Genomic DNA, 10,731 nt, shown 5'->3' on the forward strand with positions numbered 1-10,731 from the left:
AATTTTTTCAATGTTGAACCTCTGCAAATCTGTTTGTACAGAAGGTACCTCATCTGTAATTCATAGTCTGAGTGCATTTATATTAACTGTAGTGATTGTTAATCATTTTTCATAATCACAGGAAACATTAAGGGAACCTGACAGCTTAACAGTTAAATTAATCTCCTTCTAGACTGACTGTTATTTGCTGCTATCTAGTGGAGATTTGAAGAAAATGCAGACTTAACTCTGTCAAACTAAGTCTTAACAAGTAAACCCTAACATATATTTCTGACCTATATTCAACTGAACACATTAGATTTAACGTTAAAACTGGTAAACTTGATCTGTTTTGTAAATATGAACTCATTCTGAATTTGATGCTTGTCCAGTGAGATAAAGTGACAAACTCTTCATCTCACAAAAGTAACATTAATGAGCATTAAACACACTTTTGTTTAATACAATACACTAACATGGTCTGGTGTGACCAGTAGCTTAAAGGAAAAGTTTGTTGCAGCATTCTCCGAGATCCCAAATTGCTTTGAAAAGATGTGATTTTAGCTCAGCTACAGTGAAGAATTCCGCTTTTTCATCTTTCATTTAGCTTTTTAGCTAAATATTCAACAGTCTGGCTAACAGACACTTAGCATTATATTATAATTTCCACTTGTGGCTGCAGTGAGTAAAAGGAACACAGTGTCACTTTAACAACAAGAAAGTGTTGACTTGATTTAACTGATGAAAAGACAGAAACCAGCCGAGTCACATGTTTGGGTGTGTTTTCTTGACAACATGTGGAACTTCACACTCTAACTTTAGATTTTCACAATAAAAAGAAACTGAGAAATGAGGAAGTCACTCTCTTCTGCCTGCGGCACAGAACCAGATATCAGGAATCAGTCGGATCACTTTCGGTGAAGGGTCGGAGGACATGTTCCTCTCTGTTTTTATCTCGAGCTTTGTTCATCAGAACAATGATTAACCTGAGCGAGTTATCAGAGAGGTTAAAGAACATTTCCAGAGTCACTCAGTCCAGCAGCTGACTGTGGAGAGGAAGCTCATCTGCACACTGTGAGTTTTGTCTTTTGTTACAATGTTTAATGGAAGGAAAGCATGAATGACGAGTCACACGTGTTGAATGTAAACAGCAGCATTTTAATTTGATTGTGTAAAAACTGGACTGTTATCGGTGTCGATGCAGCAGAGTAAAACTCTGTGTATTTACGGGGGAAGTAAGCTCGCAGGTTTCACCACAAATATACATTTCATAGTGAAGTAGACTTTCTTAAGCAGCATTTATACTAGACACTTTTAAACAACTTTTAACAAACTGCAGCTGATGTATGAGTGAACAGGTGAGGTGAAAAGTGAGGCCTTTCTGTACACAAACTCATATCTTATATAGAATAAACTCTATAGCATGTTTATTGAGATATATATCCAAATGTGCACTTACAAAAATGTAACTACAAACACAGATTACATTCTTGAAAATGTCATTCGCATGGTTGCAGATTTATGTGTTTTGCTGCAACGCCAATCTTTTAAATTTCAGTAGAAGATTTAAACCAAATTAATCTTTGGCAACCTTTGCAGTGAGGCTAGAATGGGTGTAATGTGAGCCAAGCTAAGAGCCGAGCTGCTGCATCTTTTTTGAACAAGCTGAACTGCTGCCAGGGCAGTGATGAAGGCGAGTAAAAGGGGAAATCAAGACAGGAAAAGATGACTGATGAATGATTTGATCCTCGTCCAAAGCTTAACTAAAAAGAGTGCATGTGCCGTTTTCTTAGTTCCTGAAAAGTTAAGTTCTTATTTCACTGGAGAGTGACAACATCCAAAATACTTTGTGGCCATTTTAAAAGAAGTTTTGAATGAATCAGATGTTTTGGGGCGTTTTTTCCCCCTTTAATTCAGGATTTCTTGTCAAGGGGGAAACTGCAAACCTGTGAAAAGTCCTGACATGCCATTACAAATGTCCAATTTTGTTGCTCTAAAGACACCTGCAAAGATTCCCAATGTCTTGTTGAGACAGCTGCAAAAAGACGTTGTGCTGTAACTATTTGGTTTTGTTGACCAAAAAACGGCTGCAAAAAGTCCCGACATCTCGTCAAAAATATCTGGTTTCATCGACTCAAAGATGGCTGCAAAAAGTCTCAACATCTTGAATGAAATCACCCTGTGTGGGCTGTTTTTCCTCTTGGCAGCAGTCTTGTTTCTGTGGTTTCCAGAAACATACTATTCCAACACGTAACTAACTGGGCTGAATTTATATGTTGAACTTATAAAAAGTGTAGTATTTTGTCTCTCTGCAGGCCAGCAGCCTCACAGTAATGGACCCGTATGACGGCTTGACAGTGACAGAAACTTTGAGGCGAGTTTCAGCCGAGCTGGGCTGCAGTCCGACCTCTGCAGACGTGGCTGCATACCTCGACAAACATGACCAACTGAGACATCTCAGGGAGCAATTCCTGGTGCCCAAAATAGCAGACCTGCCTCCCTGTGAGTGAAAAATTGGTGATTACATATCAATGTTCAATAGTAGCTCAGTCATTTAAGCCTATGAAAATAATTTGCATTAGTTCCTGTTTGGTGTTTCCGCAGCTGATCCTTTGCTGGTCGATGGCACCAAAGAATGCATCTACCTCGTGGGAAACTCACTGGGGCTTCAGCCCAAAATGGCCAGGAAGTACCTGGAAGAGGAGCTGGAGAAGTGGGCCAAAACGTACGTGTTCACTCTTATATTCATCGTTTATCAATCATTTATGAGGTAAATGTTCAGTTACAGTGTGTAAAATCAACTCTGTTACAGGGGTGTCCACGGTCACACAGGAGGCTCTCGACCTTGGGCCTGGGCTGAGAACAACATCGAGGACCTCATGGCTAATGTTGTTGGTGAGAGACGCTGTACTTTAAACATTTCTGTGTCCACATTTCCAGCTATTTTAGTGCCAACCACAACCGGCTATTTTTCATGGGAAGTCGGACCATCTCTAGGTGTTTTTCATGCGACCAAAACAGGTATTTTAAGCCAAACAATGACATTTCAAGGCTGCTTAATGTGCGACTGCAATTCGAGTCTGTGGGGACATTTCCAGCCATTTTTTTTGCGACCAAAACAGGTATTTTAAGCTTAATCATGTTGTTTCAAGGCTGCCAAACTGGGTTGTGCAGTCAAACATTTTTTAAATCAAACGGATGTTTGGGTCACTGCACTTTTCGTGGCGTCCAAAGTCCACATGACGGGTCTTTAAACAAACAGAACTTTACATTTTGACTTTTTTCATCACATTTGCTTCAATTTATTAAAAAATATTACAAGACAAAAAAAAAGTAAATAACACGAGAAGAAATGAAAGATTTCACCGGACTGATCCAGCATGTACGGCGTTAAAGATAAATTAGATTGGTGATTCTTCTAAATATCAGCGGATCTTCAGTGATCCTTGAGAAAAGCACCGATGTATGAAATGAGAAGTCGTTCTCTTTCCATTACAGGAGCTAAAACTGAGGAGGTGGCACTGATGAACGGCCTGACAGTTAATTTACACCTTCTGATGGTAAGAAACAAACAAATCTGTCAGCATTTAGAAGACGGCAGAACACAACTGGAAGAAAAATAAAAAAGGAAAAACAGACGTTAGAAAAGACTCAAAATGACAGTTCATGTCTTTATTCTGCAGCTTTCCTTCTACAAACCCACAGCGGCTCGCCACAAAATCCTCCTCGAAGACAAAGCCTTTCCTTCAGACCACGTGAGTTAAACCACAAATGTTTGAACCGGCACTAAAACACCCAGTTTCTATAAAATCTGCTTGAATTATTGACCCACAAATCCTCTTTTTACTTGCTACAGGGTTGTAGCCCTGCTGCACTTTGACTCCAGCTCAGATAAAAACTGTGAATATCAAGGTTCACTGGATGCTAAAAGCTGGCGGTCCGACACAGAAACAACAAATGAACGTGACTCCTGTCTCTTCTGTCCTCAGTACGCCGTCGAGTCTCAGATCCAGCTGCGAGGATTCGACCCTCAGGAGAGCATGCTGCTGCTGAAAGCCAGACCGGTACAAGAGCAAACAGTTCAAGCACAAAGTTCGGTTGTTTTGCTGCGAGCTAGCATTAGCCTCTGAGCTACATATTTAGGAAAACAAAGTACTTTGCTATGGAAGCCCGGAGGGAGGGAAGTGAAGACTTTTTTTAATCAGATGATCTATTTTCTAAGTCTGATAACATTTCCAGGAGATTTATTTTTTTCATGTGTGAAGGAAAAGAAGTCAGGAGTAAAAAACAATCTCGGTTTCAAACATCAAAAATGAAGAAATTCTCTTGAACTTTCACCCCCTTGAATCTTGGCTCCTTATTATCCTGGTAAACCTTTTTTTCCACTCGTTCTCAAGTCACAAACAGGAGAGAAAACTATTCAGACTTAGAAAATGGATCACCAGAAAGAAAACGTCCTCACTCGCCCCTCAGGACACAATAACTGAGAAGGGGGAGTGAAAACTGTGTTTGATCACTGTTCAGGGAGAAGAGACTCTGAGAACGGAGGACATCCTGGAGGTGATCGAGAAGGAGGGCGACTCCATCGCTGTGGTGATGCTCAGCGGAGTTCAGTATTACACCGGTCAGCTGTTCAACATGGCCGCCATCACTGAGGCGGGCCAAAGGAAGGTAACAGAAAGACATGCAAATACCACCAAGGGTTAAATGTAATCACTACTTTATCAGCAGAGAAAAACAAAAAACGAGATCACATTAACTTCACTGACAGCAACTGACAAATATCAGCTTACAGTGGGATGCCACTGCTTACTGGCATATGCCGCTTTTAACTGGCATATGCCGCTTCAAGTCCAGCTTGGTGCCAAGTTGTTTATTATGCCTCTTGTGTTTCATAAACACTGCTCTGTGTCACTCCATCACAAGTTGTATGGTGCTCCATCAGGAGTGGTTTCCTGTTTAACAACGGCATACCACTCAGTTAATTTGAGAAATTCAAATTGCTTGAAATTATATGTTTTTGTGCATTAAAATTTTAATTATTGCATCGTTGTTTTGCGCACCAGCTGCCTCGGGGAAAGCAGAGCGGTCACGTAATCATGCAGGTTACAGCAAGCAAGAAAGCTAACGTTAAGCAGACCTTAAAGCTTGCTCGTTGTCATTATGAAAAATCTTAGTGTTGTAAAAAGTAATTAACTTTATCCACGGCTCAAACTTTGCTGTGTTGGGTCCTTAAATTTGAGGGAATCAGTTCTGGACAGTTCTTGGGAACCCTGAAACACAAAGGCAAAGATACAAAACTGTGAATGTGTTTTTGAGGACATTTAAGATCCTCAGTCCTCCAATATTGCTAGATTTATTTATGCTTTCTTGTAATGTTTTGTTATTTGATGCACTTTGTATTTTATCTATCGATCGCTCAGACTTTTACTTTTATTATAAACACACTGTTTTCCCTTGTTGTGTGTCAGTCAAGTCAGTGCAGAAATACTTTGTGCTGCAAAAATCAGACGTTTAAGAGAAAAATGTGATTTGTGAATTAACTCTTGATCCCTTATACTAGTCATCATAAAACAGATGAGAACAGGAGAATATAATTTTTTTTCCTTTTTGTCCGTCAGGGTTGTTACGTGGGGTTCGACTGCGCCCACGCTGCAGGAAACGCCGAGCTGAAGCTGCACGACTGGGGGGTCGACTTCGCCTGCTGGTGCTCCTACAAGGTCAGCTGACAGGAAGAATCCTCCACATATGAGTTAATGTATACAGTGTGTATGTAACTGATGACGACTGTCTGCTCTCAGTATATAAACTCAGGTGCTGGAGGTCTTGGCGCTGCATTTATCCACGAGAAACACAAAGACACCATCAAACCTGCGTGAGAGCTTCGTCCAAAGCCTTTCTTCTAAATGTTTCAGGTTTATTTTTCACTTTTGAGTCAAACTGCTTTCATCATTTTAACATCCTGTTCCTCAGGCTGATGGGATGGTGGGGACACAACCTGCACACTCGCTTCCAGATGAGTAACGGTGAGCAGAAATCATTTTTAAAAGATTTTATCACTCACCTCCACATTTCTGAGGCCAGTGCTGGGAGTTTAAAGTTGCCGTTTGCTGCCATCTTGTGGTCTCACAGGATATTACATCAGCAGTATTGCCACATTTGTGTATTAACACAGACACTCTGTTTGTACAGTAAATGAATGACTAAAGCCTCAGACGGCTACACGTGTTTAGTGTAGTTTACAGTGTTGTTTGCATGTGTTTTCAGTGTTGGAGCTGCAGCCTGGAGTGAGCGGCTTCAGACTGTCCAACCAGCCCATCCTGCTGGTCTGCCCCCTGCAGGCCAGTCTGGAGGTACTGCAGCATACTGGATTTAATGGGTTAATGGAAGAACTTTCTCAACATGAACAACTGGGAATATTCTTTTGGCACCTGGTTTTACTTCTCATCTAAATTTCTGTAATTTAGTTATTTGTTTATCGAAATATCAGGATTTGTCTATGAGGAATTTTGCACATAAAACCTAAATTTTCATCAAGTATGATAATGACATTTTGTCTCTGAAGAGAATGTATCCAAAATATGTAAGAATCAAGAAAATCCATGTTTTCACCAATGCATTTTTTAGATAATTGAATGGATTTTAACCCTTTTGTGCATGAATTGATAAATCACAAAATAATATGTCTTTAATATCTGCAAGTCAAAAATCAAAAATCATTTCCAATGAAAAACATTTTTCTTTTCCTGTTTTTTTTTTCAGAATTTTTTTTGCCCCGGAAAATTTTATTTTTTTTCCCAGAAAAATATTTTTCCCACTCAGCTTCACAAATGAAAAAAACAAATGATCTGTTTTTTTCAAGAGATTATATGTTCACATGAAAAATTTGTAGAAAGAACATGTTTTTTTCTGTGCATGTCAATAAATCCTTCTGGGAAACATTTTCCAGGAAAAACTTTTTTTACAAGAAATTTTTTTCTTTTTTTTCAAGAAAAAATTTTTTCCTGGAAAAATTTGTTCTACTGGAAAACATTTTTTTTCATCCGGTTTTACACATGAAAAAAAAGAGAAACTTTGAAAGATTATCCTGGCAAAACTTTTTTCCACCAAAGTACTAACTAACTTCACCTCAATTTCATTCTTCCAGGTGTTCAACATGACCAGTATGCAGGCCCTGCGCAGGAAGTCCATCCTGCTGACGGGTTACCTGGAGTACCTGATCAAGCATTTTTACACCAAAGACCCCGCCCAGCCTCACAAACCTCACGTCAGCATCATCACGCCCTCCGACCCCCAGCAGAGAGGCTGCCAGCTCTCACTCTGCTTCTCCATCCACATCCGAAAGGTCTTCCAGGAGCTGGAGAAGAGGGGCGTCGCTGTGAGTAGATCCTAAATAATCTAACAGCTTTAAGATGAAAATAACCCTCCAAAAGAGGAGATTTCTCTTTTCATGATCTCTAACATTAACTTTGTGACTTTCTGTTGTTCAGTGTGACATGAGGGAGCCCAGTGTGCTGCGTATCGCTCCGGTGCCGCTCTACAACTCCTTCAGCGACGTCCATCGTTTTGTAGAAACACTGGGAGCAGCGCTCGCTGCTGGCAGCCAATGAGTGAAGACAGGAGTGGTGAAAGTTTACAGCGCTGATTAAATCCACTGACTGCTGTAAACTCAGACAGGTCCAGAACAGCTTTATTCTCAGATATGTGAACTTTGCTCATACTTAATAAAGTTGTTTATTGATTGTTTTAAATGCGACACATTTGTTCTTTTGACCTTGTACTTGAAAAACAACCATCACCTCTGTTCTTTCACCTGCTGCCTTACTGCATCACTGAGACCTCACTCAGGTTATTATCAGTGTTTGTCTGTTTCAGGAACTTTAACATGAATTGGCTGAAAATAAACATTTTTTTCCAGTCTGCAGAGTTCAATCGTTTCTTTTTCTCTTGAGTTGAGTTGAACTGATTTCATCCCACACAGATAAACAATACAATGCTACTTCTATTACTTTTATTCTTTTTATTATACTTTTTTAATTAAAAAATAAAAGTTTGCATTTAAATACTGTTCTGCATAATGAGAGTTTTTATTTCTCACGAGCACATTCTGCAAATGACACTTGAAATAACATCACTGACTGAATTATTATGTTAAAAACAGGACTTAATATAAAAATAAGAACAAGAATAAGAATCTACTGAAGCTCTGAGGGGCAAGTTAAGACATTTTTTTCTGGTGTTCCATGTTTCTACGTCTGAAAATGTTTTCTCTCCTGTGTTTATGACTTAAATTTGGCTTTTCAAAATTTCAGAAGACATTTTTTTTGCATGTGTATACCACTCAAGCGACTTATGTTTTTAAACAGGAAACCACTCCTGATGGCACACAATACAATTTGTGAAACAGAAGCAGCATAATAAACAACTTGGCACCAATCTGGACTTGAAGCGGCATATGCCAGTTAGAAGCGGCATATGCCAGTAAAAAGTGGCATCCCCTTTATAAGCTTATCAGCTTATAAAGCCAATTCAGACAGGTTTGTGTTGTCATGTTGGTCCAGGTGAAAGCCAAATGACCTTAATGCACTATTTTGCAAGAAAAATGCAGAATTTGGCTGATGTTTAGTGAAAAAGAAATGTTCAGAATTTTGACATTTTTGCTGTCTGATTAGCTCAGTTGGTAGAGCAGATGTCCCATCTACAGTGGCTTTGGCCTTGCTTGCAGCAGCCCAGGGTTCAAGTCCCAGCCAGTGGCCCTTTGCTGTGTTGCTCTCCCTCTCTCTCATCCTGTTTCCTTTCATATCTCAACCTCAAGATTTTTTTTGCATCATATGTTGCTTGAGTGGTATGCAGTGTTAGACAGGAAACCACTCCTGATGGGGCACCATACAACTTGTGAAACAGAAGCTGCATAATGAACAACTTGGCAACAATCTGGACTTGAAGTGGCATATGCCAGTTAGAAGCGGCATATGCCAGTAAAAAGTGGCATCCCCTTAGTAAGCTGATATTCTTCGTCAGTTGCGGTCGGACAGGTTTGTGTTGTCATGTTGGGACATGTAGGATAGTGGTTAATATAAGTTAGTGGTTGAAATACTGAGTAGGAACTTCAGAGTCATGAGTTCAAGACCAGGTGAAAGCCAAATGACTCTCAAAAGACCTTAATGCACTTTTTTGCTTGTAGAAATGCAGAATTTGGCTGATGTTTAGTTAAAACAAATGTTCAGAATTTCAGTTTATTGTGTTTGCAGTGGTTGAAATACTGAGTAGGAACTTTAAAGTCATGGGTTCAAGACTAGGTGAAAGCCAAATGACTCTCAAATGACCTTAATGCACTTTTTTCTAGAAGAAATGCAGAATTTGTCTGATGTTTGGTGAAAACAAATGTTCAGAATTTCAAAATTTTTGCTGTCTGATTAGCTCAGTTGGTAGTGCAGATGTCCCATCTACAGTGGCTTTGGCCTTGCTGCAGCAGCCCAGGGTTTGAGTCCTGGCCAGGGGCCCTTTGCTGTGTTGCTCTCCCTCTCTCTCATCCTGTTTCCTTTCATATCTCAACCTTTACTGTCAATAAAGGCCAAAATAAAAATAACTGAGTGAAAGAAAATTCAGAAGAATTCTTTTTAGCGTCATGAATTTACTTGAGTTGCCATTGCCATGAATTTGGCTGATGTTTAATGAAAACAAATGTTCAGAATTTCAGTTTTATTGTCTTTGCAGTGAAAATGTTTGAAACTGAGTGAAAAAAAAATCAGAATTTAGAAGATTTTTTTTGCATCATATGTTGCTTGAGTGGTATGCAGTGTTAAACAGGAAACCACTCCTGATGGGGCACCATACAACTTGTGAAACAGAAGCTGCATAATGAACAACTTGGCAACAATCTGGACTTGAAGTGGCATATGCCAGTTAGAAGCGGCATATGCCAGTAAAAAGTGGCATCCCCTTAGTAAGCTGATATTCTTCGTCAGTTGCGGTCGGACAGGTTTGTGTTGTCATGTTGGGACATGTAGGATAGTGGTTAATATAAGTTAGTGGTTGAAATACTGAGTAGGAACTTCAAAGTCATGAGTTCAAGACCAGGTGAAAGCCAAATGACTCTCAAAGGACCTTAATGCACTTTTTTGCTGGTAGAAATGCAGAATTTGTCTGATGTTTGGTGAAAACAAATGTTCAGAATTGCCAGATTTTTGCTGTCTGATTAGCTCAGTTGGTAGAGCAGATGTCCCATCTACAGTGGCTTTGGCCTTGCTGCAGCAGCCCAGGGTTCGAGTCCTGGCCAGGAGCCCTTTGCTGTGTTGCTCTCCCTCTTTATCCTATTTCCTTTCATATCTCAACCTTTACTGTCAATAAAGCCGTATAAAGGCCAAAATAAAAAAAACTGAGTGAAAGAAAATTCAGAAGAATTTTTTTTAGCGTCATGAATTTACTTGAGTTGCCGTTGTCATGAATTTTGCTGATGTTTAGTGAAAACAAATGTTCAGAATTTCAGTTTTATTGTCTTTGCAGTGAAAATGTTTGAAACTGAGTGAAAAAAACATCTGAATTCAGAAGGTTTTTTTTTGCATCATATGTTGCTTGAGTGGTATGCAGCGTTAAACAGGATAGCACTCCTGATGGGGCACCAGATAACTGGGAATCAAACCAGGGACCTTCTGATAACAAGACACTGGCTCTATTCCTGAGCCACAGAAGTTCACTGTATTGCTTAGGAACTTTAAAGTCATGGGTTGAAGACCAGGTGAAAGCCAAAAG

At 39.7% G+C, this 10,731-nt stretch overlaps 1 protein-coding gene across 1 annotated transcript; it reads left to right on the forward strand.

The window, feature by feature from the left end:
• Positions 1–968: 968 nt before the first annotated feature.
• On the forward strand, positions 969–7,903 carry kynu (kynureninase). Its single transcript, XM_073462193.1, has 14 exons — positions 969–1,053; positions 2,295–2,481; positions 2,584–2,704; positions 2,792–2,874; positions 3,478–3,539; positions 3,663–3,734; positions 3,969–4,043; positions 4,504–4,650; positions 5,601–5,699; positions 5,781–5,854; positions 5,953–6,005; positions 6,247–6,332; positions 7,127–7,357; positions 7,470–7,903. Exons 2-14 carry the CDS (start codon positions 2,313–2,315, stop codon positions 7,587–7,589), a joined length of 1,392 nt encoding a protein of 463 aa, XP_073318294.1. The 5' UTR covers positions 969–1,053; positions 2,295–2,312; the 3' UTR covers positions 7,590–7,903.
• Positions 7,904–10,731: the final 2,828 nt, after the last annotated feature.

Source organism: Pagrus major, chromosome 24, assembly GCF_040436345.1.
Source record: "Pagrus major chromosome 24, Pma_NU_1.0".
Classification (NCBI taxonomy): Eukaryota; Metazoa; Chordata; class Actinopteri; order Spariformes; family Sparidae; genus Pagrus; species Pagrus major.